Source organism: Brachyhypopomus gauderio, chromosome 18 (assembly GCF_052324685.1).
Source record: "Brachyhypopomus gauderio isolate BG-103 chromosome 18, BGAUD_0.2, whole genome shotgun sequence".
NCBI lineage: Eukaryota > Metazoa > Chordata > Actinopteri > Gymnotiformes > Hypopomidae > Brachyhypopomus > Brachyhypopomus gauderio.
Window position 1 is genome coordinate 17,790,162 of NC_135228.1, and position 12,634 is coordinate 17,802,795.

General features: G+C 43.9%; 1 protein-coding gene across 1 annotated transcript; it reads left to right on the forward strand.

The window, feature by feature from the left end:
• The first annotated feature begins 92 nt into the window (after window positions 1-92).
• On the forward strand, window positions 93-12,220 carry LOC143481918 (hemicentin-1-like). The gene is made up of 18 exons (XM_076980105.1): window positions 93-162; window positions 317-670; window positions 1,216-1,488; window positions 2,247-2,522; window positions 2,656-2,913; window positions 3,457-3,717; window positions 4,700-4,984; window positions 7,371-7,682; window positions 7,808-8,089; window positions 8,218-8,493; window positions 8,969-9,226; window positions 9,429-9,689; window positions 9,797-10,090; window positions 10,588-10,899; window positions 11,156-11,278; window positions 11,530-11,554; window positions 11,669-11,760; window positions 11,867-12,220. The coding sequence occupies exons 1-18, from the start codon at window positions 93-95 to the stop codon at window positions 11,941-11,943; spliced, it is 4,089 nt and encodes a 1,362-aa protein (XP_076836220.1). The 3' UTR covers window positions 11,944-12,220.
• Window positions 12,221-12,634: the final 414 nt, after the last annotated feature.

A 12,634-nucleotide genomic window follows, 5' to 3' on the forward strand; every position in this document is an offset into this window, starting at 1 on the left:
GGTTGAACACTGGAGGTTTCGGGATATTTTAATCAGTTTCTGCTACTTTTCCCACTGTGGACACGTGTTGGACACCTGAGCAACATGGGACCATGATAAACAGACTGTTAGCGTTGGATCGTTTCTCCATAGTTGTTTTTCTGTTCCCTCTCCTACTGCACGGTAAGAGATCATAAACAGGTCCAATGTACTCTGTGTGATCTCTAAATGGCATTTTGGTTTTGTGATTGACTTTCTCTCATGTGGCAGAAAACAGGATGTTTTTTTGCTTTGTTTTTTTTCCACTGATGACCCTGTGAATGGGCTTTTCTTCCAGGGCAGAACATCACAGACCCTGGTGCAGTGTTGTACAGAGAATCCATGACCAGTCAAGTGGTAGAACGTCAAGTCACCCTGGAATGTGGCACCACTCTCCCTGATATGTACATCTGGGGCTTCACCAAACCAGGCACAGACAAAATGCGAGTCGTGGTGTACAACTTTGGCAAAGGTCCAAAGTTTCAGCAACTGGCTGAAGATTTGGGTGACGTTAATGTCATCAGTAACAATGCTTCTCTATCTATCGAGAAGCTCCGTCTAGCTGCAGAAGGCCTGTACACCTGCCAGGCCGTGTATGACACTGATGAGGAACTCCTACTCTTCTACTACTACATGTACCTACGGGTTCTAGGTTAGTGAGAATAAGAGTTTACTACTACTACCTGTACCTATGGGTTCTAGGTTAGTGAGAGTTAGACTCCACTACTACTACGTGTACCTATGGGTTCTAGGTTAGTGAGAATAAGAGTTTACTACTACTACCTGTACCTATGGGTTCTAGGTTAGTGAGAGTTAGACTCCACTACTACTGCCTGTACCTATGGGTTGTAGGTTAGTGAGAGTTAGACTCCACTACTACTACGTGTACCTATGGGTTCTAGGTTAGTGAGAATAAGAGTTTACTACTACTACCTGTACCTATGGGTTCTAGGTTAGTGAGAGTTAGACTCCACTACTACTGCCTGTACCTATGGGTTGTAGGTTAGTGAGAGTAAGACACTACAACTGCATGTATCTATGGGTTCTAGGTTAGTTACTACTACTATGTTAGTGAGAATAAGTGTTTGAACACTATCCTTTGTTAGGCAAGCTCATTTTATTTGACACTTATCATCTGCTACATCAGCTATTGTGTCAGTAATGCCTTAAAACCACATCAGTGACATGCCTTCACAGTGCCTCTGTCCAAACCATACATTCTACCGAGTGACTCAGCAGTGGAGGGTTCACCATTTTTGATGCGCTGTGGTCTGGAGAACGGCACAGGCCCCATTCACTACACATGGGAGCAGGAGAGTTACAGTGGGCTGGTCACCACACTGGCTGAGAGCAACAGCAGTGTACTCATCATCACCTGGGTCACCCGCAACCACACCGGCTGGTACAGATGCCTGGCCAGGAACGAGGTCAACCAGCAGCGCAGTGACCGGATCTGGGTAGACGTCTTATGTGAGTGTAAAATGTCCTTATTGTTAAATATTTTGCTTACCTCAAATTCCCACTTTTTTTTTCAAATTGACTTTTGAAGACTGCAGTGATTCTGAGAGATTTTAGAAAAGAAATCTCATTTGAGCAATAAAAGCTCTAAGTGTATTTTGGGAAATTCTCCTTCTTATTGCTGAAACCATTTTTACTCGAACTATAGGGCACTGATACTCTCCTCAGTCTCTTAGAATAGAGACTCTGATAAAGTAAGTAACATATTTCAGGAGCAAGTCTTTATTGTCATGTACAAGATACCATTTTGGTAACTCTTGCTCTCTAAGTCTCTGAAACCCTTCACATTCCACTGTGTTTAGTCTAGTGTGTAATCTAGCTGTAATCAACAAGACCACTCAAGGTTTTGCAGTGATATTGTGAGAGGGTAGGTGGTGTCTATCATACATACATCCTCTAACAGTTACCATCTTAAGTAAGTCCCTTGCTTGCTTGCATTGTACAGGGACCTTCACTTTGAATATAAAAGACAGATCATCTTAGCACAAAACTACTGAAAATGTGAGCGTTTCCACTAAGCCATTCAAGATGGGAACAGTGTGTTTTGGTCAAATGTATAAAATTGATAGCTAAGAATCTGTTTGATCATCCTTCATGTGGCAAAGTGATGTATTCCTAATCTCTTCTCAAATGTGACTATTTCAAAAATCATAAAGACATACACTTCAGGTGTATTTATTTATGTCTTAAAGTGGCACTTCTCTTTTTAGATGGCCCAGATTTGCCTCGGATTAATGCCACAGCCTACTCGGTAACAGAGAATGGCTACTCAGTCCTGGAGAAAGGGAATGTTTCTCTCATGTGTCAGGCCTCCTCTAACCCTCCCAGCCAGTATATTTGGTTGTTCAACAATTCCCAGATCTACACTGGACCACAGCTCATCATCCACAAAGTTTTGCGTGTGGACACAGGCTACTATGCCTGTTTGGCTGAGAACTCTTACATAGGCACCCGTTCCAGGAAAACCATTGGTCTCACCGTTTACTGTGAGTGCTCTTTATATTACCTAAATTCTGACGTGTTCATTTAAAGGACTGTTTTTAAAATCTAAAGTGGTACTAATTACCCAGCATCCCATTCCTGCACACACAGTGTTACACAGTGGTCTTGTTCTCACAGATCCACCAGATGGAGGTCCATCATGTTCCATCCTCCCAGTGAACAACTACACTGATTTGGCCCTCTTCTGTTCCTGGGTGGGGGGATTCCCCCCAGCTACTCTGAACTGGAGTCCATATGTGAATGGAGACAACAGAGAAGGAATCGTTAATGTGACTCGGATTCAGCCAGGCCCTGATACGGCTAACAACACCGTATTCTTCTGCTATGGTTCACACGTTGCTTTGAATGTCACCCAGAGCTGTAGTACGCAGACATGTGAGTATAGTGTATTTTGTATTACATTTATGACCTTAACTTACAAATGAGACCAGACCTTGACATTTTGCACTGATGACAAAACTAATAATCCAGATACAGATCAAGAGAGTAATAATGCTATATGGCATCACATTCAAGAGAGTACGTATAGATGGATGCTGTCAGGGTCATTTTCACTTTGCTACAAATTCTGGAGTCTGTTAATCATGAATATGAAGACTCGTGAGATTAGGTTAGGTAGCTGAACAACTAAAAATAAGTATATTAAACATGTCTCTAGAGTCATGGATGGTCTACTTTGTAGGCACTTCTGATATTTGGCAATGCTGCAGTCTCCAATCTGTAACTACAGAGTTGTAAAGAACCCTAGCAAAGTGATTCACTCTTAAACTCTTTGATTCACTCTTTTTTTGTAAAAAAAAAAAAAAAAAAACAACACTGCTATTCAAAGGTTTGTAGTAATGGAATAAGACATATTATTTAAAAATGACATCAATATAGCTCATTAAATACAACCCTTCAATACCATGTGGATTCCAGGGATGCCGTATGGAGAGCCCCAGTGTTCTGCAAATTCCTCTCGTAATAACGAGTACCTGATGCTGTCCTGCTCCTGGGAGGGGGGTTTTCCTCGGGCTTTGCTGTGGTGGGTCTCCAGCTCAGGGGACATGCAGGGCACATCTGAGGAGAACTCCAACATCCTGGTCCTGCGCTCCAGTGCCAACTACAATGGCAAAACCTTCGTGTGCCACGCCAAACATCCACTGGCTAAGGAGAGCAAGCAGTGTGTGGTAAAGTTGGGTAAGGAGAGTTTATCATCTTTGTCAAAAGATGGAACTTTTGTTTAATTTCTTGGCAATATCAGTAATGCTTTTTTATAATTTACAATGTAAGTAACATTATATGGCAATGGTCTAAAATGAATTTATATAGACTCTTTAGTGCAAAAATGATGGTAATAATAACCTTAATGACCTAAACACCAGAACAAAGAGTGACCCTGCTGAATAGTCGCCATCATACAACCCTCTGTTTCCTGGGGGATGTATTGATCCAATTGCAAGAGGGTTTATTAATGCCAACACTGAGCAGACACGTCTGACTCAGAGCATTAAACGCCACCAGAGCTTTCCAGTCCAAGAGTTGGGAGAACATTATTCAGCTTGTTGTTGATCCAGTCCCTGGATTCAGCACGTATAGGCAGAGACCGGAATGGGTCAGAAAGCAAGAGTAGTCAATGAACAGAGCAGAGATTGATAAACAGAACAACAAACAGGAGCTGAGTCCATTTGGTATGCTTGACAAGAATGCCAACACTTCACATTGAAGTTAAGAGAGACAGCAGTATAAGAGGGTGCAGGGAGACAGGGATCATGTGGAAATTTTTAGAGCTCAGGTGAGTTGGATCTTATGTGATAATCTCATGGGAGGGGGATGATCTGGGTGTGGCAAACTAACCAGTTGATAACTCAGGGGGTTACAGTCTCTGGCACAAAGCGCTTTGCCTATACTACAGCTGGCTTAACCTTACAAACAAAATTTCAAAACTGAATCAGGGTAAACTTCATTCATTAACAAATGCTAAATTTATATGTATTTGTAATTATGATTAGTCTTTAGGGCTAAATAATTGTTATGCAATAAAATAGCAGTTTTGGTGCAGAGCATGGAAATATAAGCTTATCTAGCTTATTTTCTAAGGGTGTATGGAACAATGTAAAAGAAGCATTCGTATTATTTGATTTTATGAGCTAGTGCCTTTCCATATGTCATCTTTTTCCAGAGACACCAGCCTTGACGACTGAGTTCAGGGTAGTTTCTGCATTTGAGGGTACTGATGTGCAGCTCTCTTGCATGCTGGGTAAAACTAACCCTCCAGCCACAGAAATCACCTGGTTTAACAGCCTGAGGCAGAATGTGGATAACATGCCCAAGAAGTACGTCGTGGAGCAAGGAACAGCCTGGTCCAACCTGACAGTGCGGGAAGCAGTGGAAAATGGTCTGTACTGGTGTTCCGCTATTAATGCCATTGGACGAGCAGATGTCTCCATCTTATTGCTAGTGATCAGTAAGTTGAATTTATTTGACAAACAACATTAAACATAATGTCACAGATAGTGTAGGTAGATGCTGTAACAAAATGGATTCAGAAATTTTATTAAATCTACAAAATGCTTACTTGGTCATTAGTTAGTCCATCCATCCATTGTTATCTGCTTTATCCGGGTTCGGGTCGTGGGGGAAGTAGCCTAAGCAAAGAGGCCCAGGTGTCCCTCTCCCCAACCACTTCTTCTAGCTCCTCTGGGTGGATATCGAGGCGTTCCCAGGACAGCCGAGAGATATAATCTCTCCAGGGTGTCCTGGGTCTCCCAACCCAGAGAGGGCACACCAACCTTATCTGACCAAGTGCCATGGTCTCAGTTTTAGAGGTACTGATTCTCATCCCGGCCGCCTCGCACTCAGCTGCAAACTGATCCAGTGAGAGCTGTAGGTCCTGGCCCAATGATGCCAACAGGACCACATCATCCACAAAAAGGAGACGCGGAATCCTGAGGTCACCAAACTGAACCCCTTCCACCACTTGGCTATGCCGAGAAATTCTGTCCATAAAAGATATGAACAGAATCGGTGACAAAGCAAAGCCCTGGCGGAGTCCAACTCCCACCAGGAACCAGTCTGACTTACTGCCGGCCATGCGAACCAAGCTCCTGCTCCGTTTGTACAGGGACTGGATAGCCCGGTTTGCCAGTCCAGAAGTCCTGTCCCCGATATACATGCAATGTTGCAAAGACGTGTCAGCCAGGACAGTCCCACAACATCCAATCCCCAGTCGAGGTCAGCAGATCTCCAGCCCCACTGTATACAGTGTTGGTAGGGAACTGCTTTCCCCTCCTGAGTTGCCTGACGGTTTTGCCAGAATCTTCTCTGAGCCAATTGAAAATCACTTTCTATGGTCTCACCAAACTCTTCCCAAGATTTTGCCTCTGCAACTGTCAAAGCCGCAATCCGCTTGGTCCTCGTGTACCCACCTTCTGCCTCCGGAGTCCCACGAGTCAACCAGGCCTGATAGGACTCTTTCTTCAGCATGACGGGCTCCCTTACATGAGGTGTCCACCATAGGGTTCGGGGATTGCCGCCACGACAGGCACCGACAACCTTGCGGCAACAGCTCCAGTCTGCCGCATTGACAATGGAGGCGCTGAACAAGGCCCATTCGGACTCAATGTCTCCAGTCTCCCTTGGGATGCAGTCAAAGCTCTGCCAGATGTGGGAGTTAAAGACCCTTCTGACAGGTTCCTCTGCCAGACGTTCCCAGCAAACCCTCAGAATGTGTTTGGGTCTGCCAGGTCTGTCCGGCATCCTCACCCGCCATCTGATCCAACTCACCACTAGGTGATCAGTTGACAGTTCCTCTCTTCACCCGAGTGTCCAAGACACACGGTCGCAAGTCAGATGACATGATTACAAAATCAATCATCAAGCTGTGACCTAAGGTGTCCTGGTGCCATGTGCACTTATGGACACCTTTGTGCTTGAATATGGTGTTCGTTATGGACAGACTGTGACGAGCACAGAACAAACCCCACTCGGGTTCAGATTGGAGAGGCCATTCCTCCCAATCACGCCCTTCCAGGTCATTGCCCAGGTGAGCATTGAAATCCCCCAGCAAAACAATGGGACACCCAGAAGGAGCACCTTCCAGTATACCCTCCAAGGACTCCAAGAAGGCCGGAAACTCTGAACTGCCATTTGGTGCATAAGCACAAACAACAGTTAGAGGCCGTTCCCCAACCTGAAGGCGCAGGGAAGCAACCTTCTTGTCTACCAGGGAAAACCCCAACACACAGGCAGCGAGCCGGGGAGCTTTGAGTAAACCCACTCCAGCCCTCTGCCTTTCACCCTGGGCAACTCCAGAAAAGAATAAAGTCCAGCCTCTCTCGAGAGGATTGGTTCCAGAACCCAAACTGTGTCGAGGTGAGCCCAACTATATCTAGTTGGTATCTCTCAGCCTCACATACCAGCTCAGGCTCCATCCTAAGGAGGTTACATTCCATATCCCAAGAGCCAGCTTCAGTAACCGAGGATCGGTAAGCCGAGGCCCCAGCCTTCAGCCACCGCCCAATCCACAATGCACCAAACCCCTAGTACTACCTCTCCCACAGGTGGTGGGCCCATGGGAGAGTGAACCCATGTATGTCCTTCGGGCTGTGCCCAGCCGGGCCCCATAGGTAGAAACCCGGCCACCAGGTGCTCGGCAAGGAGCCCCTCCCCCAGGCCTGGCTCCAGGATGAGGCCCCGATAACCCTGATGCGTGCGAGGGTATCTGGGTCCTGTTATTCATGAAATCCATTAGAATAGAATAGAAACATCATTTATTGTCATTGTTATTGTCAACTTATTATTGTCATTATAAGTCATGTTAGTCATGACTAACTTATGCTTCTTTTATTTAGGATACCCAAAGCCACCAAACGTGACCATCAATAAGATCATGTATAACAATCATCAGCGGACAGATGTGAATGTGGAGTGGCAGATCCAGATGGATGGTGACATCACTGGCTTCTTCATTGAGATTCAGAGGCTCCCTGGACCTGTAGGGAGCAGTGACATCGACCCTCTGTGGCAGAAAGTGGCAGTAGATCTGGAGCCCAGCACCCGCAGCTACCAGATCAACAATCTAGATCCCACTGGCAAATATGCTTTCCGCATCACAGCTGTCAATCGGCGCACCGTTGGGAATCCATCAGAGGTCAAGAGTCCAGGTTGGATCTCGTTAGACATATGATATTGAAATCTGAAATCAAAATTTATTTTACAATATCGTGTCAGCCATCAATTATCAGTTACAATATACATTTTTACTTTATCTATTTGTATTCTTCGATAGCATCAATGCCAGTTTCCAAACCCTACATTCTGCTAAGTGATTCTTCGACAGTAGAGTCAATGTCAGTCTGGATGAGCTGTGGTCTGGAGAAGGGCACAGGCCCCATTCACTACACATGGGAGCAGGAGAGTTACAGTGGGCTGGTCACCACACTGGCTGAGAGCAACAGCAGTGTACTCAACATCACCTGGGTCACCCGCAACCACACTGGCTGGTACAGATGCCTGGCCAGGAACGAGGTCAACCAGCAGCGCAGTGACCGGATCTGGTTAAACGTCATATGTGAGTGAGAGCTGAAAATTGTGACAATTTCATCTTAACATTGTTTCACTGAGATTGAGTAATGGTTTGGACAAAAAAAAAATTATTTTTACATTCTGTACATATTGACATTGATCTCTTTTATTTAGTTGGTCCAGACTTGCCTCAGATTGATGTCACACCCTACTCAGTAACGGATCGTGGTTACTCCGCTCTGGAGAAAGAGACTGTTTCCCTCACGTGTCAAGCTTCCTCAAACCCTCCCAGCCAGTATGTGTGGTTCTACAACAACTCTGAGGTCTACACTGAACCACAGCTCACCATCACCAAGATCCTGAGAAAGCACACAGGCAACTACGCTTGTTTGGCCCACAACATGTACCTGAACACCCGCTCCAGAAAAGCCATCACTCTGACCGTCTACTGTGAGTGTTCCAGACCATCCTGCCAGGACCACTGGGATCAGCTGATTATTTTCTCTTTATGTTCTTTCTCTTTCTGGTTGACCTCCTTTGTTTTATATTTTTTCTTTGATTTATTTAATTTCTGCCTTGTTTTTATACCATAAGCTCATATAATCATACAAGTTATTCTATATAGTACTTCGCTTCAGTAATTGGTAATCAATTTCAGTATTTTTTGTGGCTGTGTACCATGATAATTTTAGTTACGGTACTTTAGTTAACACTGATTTAACAATGTGTGTGATATGCAGTGTGACCTTTTCTAATTTGTTTTGAACTCTTGTACTTTGTTTTACATCTTCAAGTGCACTAGAATTGCTTTAAAAACTGATTTTTTTTAAGCAGTTTTTTTAAAGTCACATTCGTATTGCACATATGTGCACCTAGTGGTGGGTCATATATAACTTCCATCCATATAAATGTCTTATTTGCTTAGATCCACCAGATGGAGGTCCATCGTGCTCCATCCTCCCAGTGAACAACTACACTGACTTGGCCCTCTTCTGTTCCTGGAAGGGGGGATTCCCCCCAGCTACCTTGAAGTGGATCCCATATGTTAATGGAGACAACAGAGAAGGAATCTCGAATGTAACTCAGATCCAACCAGGGCCTGAAACTGCCAATAATTCTGCTTTAGTCTGCTATGGTTCACATGTTGCTCAAAACATCCCCCAGACCTGTAATATCATGACATGTGAGTATGGTATCTCAGACCTAAGATAAAACTTGTTTTTATTTGATATAAATTATGATATTTCTATTCTTACAGCACACATATAACCTCAAGTATAAAATGTACGGAAGCAGTTAAAGCTCATTGATACAATTGTTGCATTTACTTAGCTTTCTACACTTCAGACTCTAAATTGCATCCTTGAATATCTTGTGGATTCCAGGGATGCCGTATGGAGAGCCCCAGTGTTCTTCAATACCAACTCTTAATAACAAGTACCTGATGCTGTCCTGCTCCTGGGAGGGGGGTAGCCCTGAGGCTCTGCTGTGGTGGGTCTCCAGCTCAGGGGACATGCAGGGCACGTCTAAGCAGAACTCCAGCATCCTGGTCCTGCACTCCAGTGCCAACTACAGTGGCAAAGAATTTGTGTGCCACGCCAAACATCCACTGGCTAAGGAGAGCAAGCAGTGTGTGGTAAAGTTAGGTAAGGACTTCTCATAACATAATTGAAAGATATTTAAAAAATATCTGAAAAATGTCTATACATAATACTGTATGCCTAGTGTTTTTCCATATTCCTTTCTCTTACAGAGGCACCAGTCTTGAAGACTCAGCGCAGTGTGGTTTCAGTGTATGAAGGTAATGATGTCCAACTCACCTGTATCCTGAGCAAAAACTACCCAACCATCACAGAAATCACCTGGTACAACAACCTAAAGCAGAATGTGGGTGACACACCAATGAAGTACATCCTGCAGCAAGGAGCAGCCTGGTTCAACCTGACCGTGCGGGAAACAGACAGCAGGGTGGACAGTGGTCAGTACTGGTGCTCTGCTGCCAATGCTGTCGGAGGTGCAGAGATCCCAGTCAAGCTGCTGGTGATGAGTGAGTTCAATGGAAATGACAAAATTAGTGTCGGTGTAAATATTCTGAATGTTCAATCTAGCAAAACATTTCAAGCTAGCAAAGATATGTAGTATTACCATGTAGTGACATATTACGTCATCTGAACTTTGACCATTGAATTTGAACCTTGTGATGATTGGGAGGAGAAAGAAGAAAGTCGTGGTTTAGGTGGAAGATAAAAACAGCCTGACTTGTCAGACTTGCTTGCAGTTTCCCCAGTCTTGTCCAGGCGTGTGATGTTAGAGGTGAGAGCATATGACATGTAAACTGAGGAAACCATCCTTGACAAAACCATCCTTGGATTTCTACAATAAAGATGTAGTGTTGCAGCAAACGTAATGATTGAAGCCACATATTTAGGTTACTGCTTTCCCCATTTCCTTCAGATCCATGAAGGGTAACACACTTGTTAAGTCAAGTGGAGAGGACACAAAGTAAAGCTTCTTAACAATCTTTTAAATGTCTTTTAAATTCAGGGTACCCGATGCCTCCAAATGTGACCATCACTAAGATCCTATACACCAGCCATCAGCGGACAGATGTGATTGTGGAGTGGCAGATCCAGATGGATGGTGACATCACTGGCTTCTTCATTGAGAGGCAGAGGCTCTCTGGACCTGTAGGGAGGAGTGACATCGACCCTCTGTGGCAGAAAGTGGTAGTAGATCTGGAACCCAGCACCCGCAGCTACCAGATCAACAATCTAGATCCCACTGGCAAATATGCTTTCCGAATCACAGCTGTCAATCAGCGCACCGTTGGGAATCCATCAGAGGTCAAGAGGCCAGGTGGGAACAACAAAAACAAATGACATTACAAGCTCATACTTGAAAATAAGACAAAACCAAAACATCTTTTAAAAGTTGTATAAGGAGGAATAATACATGTGAAGTGTTTTGTTCACCCATTACAAAGGAGTAACTTGAGCTACAACGTTACACTATAGATGTATTCTGTAATGTTTTAAAACTGCACTCAGAAGACAAAGTTATATGTCACAGCAGAAGTAAAAAAAAATACAGAAATACTACTGCTCTCCTCCAGGTAACCCACCCTTCAGGGCATATCCTGCTGTTATCGGAGCCGCCATCGGAGGCATGCTTGTGGTGACGATACCCACTGTGCTGCTCTTCCTGTACGTGGTGAAGAACCGCAACAACATCCCACGTGAGTGTCCCCCTGTCAGACTGACCCCCTGCAACACTGTCCCCCTGCAACACTGTCCCCCTGTCACACTGTCCCCGTCCCCCTGCAACACTGTCCCCCTGCAACACTGTCCCCGTCACACTGTCCCCCTGTCACACTGTCCCCCTGCAACACTGTCCCCCTGCAACACGGTCACATTGTCACACTCCTATATGTGTACCTCCATTATTTTGCACGTCATACATTAATTTGGCTTTCAAAATTCTCCATAGGTCTTCATGACATGATATTTGGCAGGTAAGAATGGCTACAACAAAACCTTTTATATTTATAAAATGGACCCAGCGCACATAAAAGTGCTGATGTGTTTTTTCAAAGCACATCTGTCCTGAAATGTCTGTGATGTTTCAGGCAGAACAGCCAGTCCAGAGAAAACATCACCATCCCTGAAGATGAGGCTGCTGACACAGCAGGAGTGGGAACAGGAGGACAGTGCAGCCCAGGTGACGGAAGCACGCAGAGGTGTTTTCACATCTCTCAAAACAAAAACACGAAAGACAGAAATCATCCATCATTTTAATCCTAATATTATTTTTCAATCTTCTTCAGGAACATCTGCGACGTTGCCAAGACCTGCTGCAATTCCCACAAACATGTCAGCAGAGCTTAACCGGCACAGACAGTGATGGCTTGTCCCTCACGCAGGAGCTTATAATGCAAAGCAAATCTGAACTGACAGTTTGAGTACAAATTTAGCATATTAAAGGAGGCAACAGAACTTGTGTACAGTTCTTCCATCTGAGTCAGAATATTCAATTTTTTTAATGTATTACCTAAAATACAATGTCAAATGTAATAATTAAACATTAAATAAAAACATAATATTAAACAAGTAATAATTTAATGTAATCTCATTAAATAATAAATTCAGGGTCTATTGACACCAACTCACTAGTAACGCTAACCTTAGTACTTTACTTTGTCCTTAAAATATTAAGATTACAATTCTATGCAAGATTAAGATTACAATGCTGACTTGCAATGTTCATACAGGACAGTCCATACAGGTATATTAAACAATATCTGAAAAGAAAATATGTTAAGCATTTTAAAAGATTACCCCCACCCACAAAAAAGAAAGAAAGTTATCTGGGTAACTGCAATTACATGGTAGCCAATGTTCACATGATGTCATCATTTATGATGAAGATAGCATATGAAGTCATGACCTGGATATCAAACCGTATCAACCCCAGAGACATCTTTATGGAGCTATTATATATTTTCATGTTTAAAAACACCAAGAAATGTTTGGAATCTGATGTGCTAGTTTTCTGTTACAAACGCTTGTACACTTGAATGTCTAAATATTGAAGC

Excerpts from the sequence above, each read along its gene's own strand:
- LOC143481918 (XM_076980105.1), top strand. The coding sequence starts at position 93 with ATGATAAACAGACTGTTAGCGTTGGATCGTTTCTCCATAGTTGTTTTT. Across the intron at positions 8,494-8,968 it reads CATCACTCTGACCGTCTACT|ATCCACCAGATGGAGGTCCA; the intron begins GTGAGTGTTCCA and ends TTATTTGCTTAG. Across the intron at positions 11,761-11,866 it reads AGGAGGACAGTGCAGCCCAG|GAACATCTGCGACGTTGCCA; the intron begins GTGACGGAAGCA and ends AATCTTCTTCAG.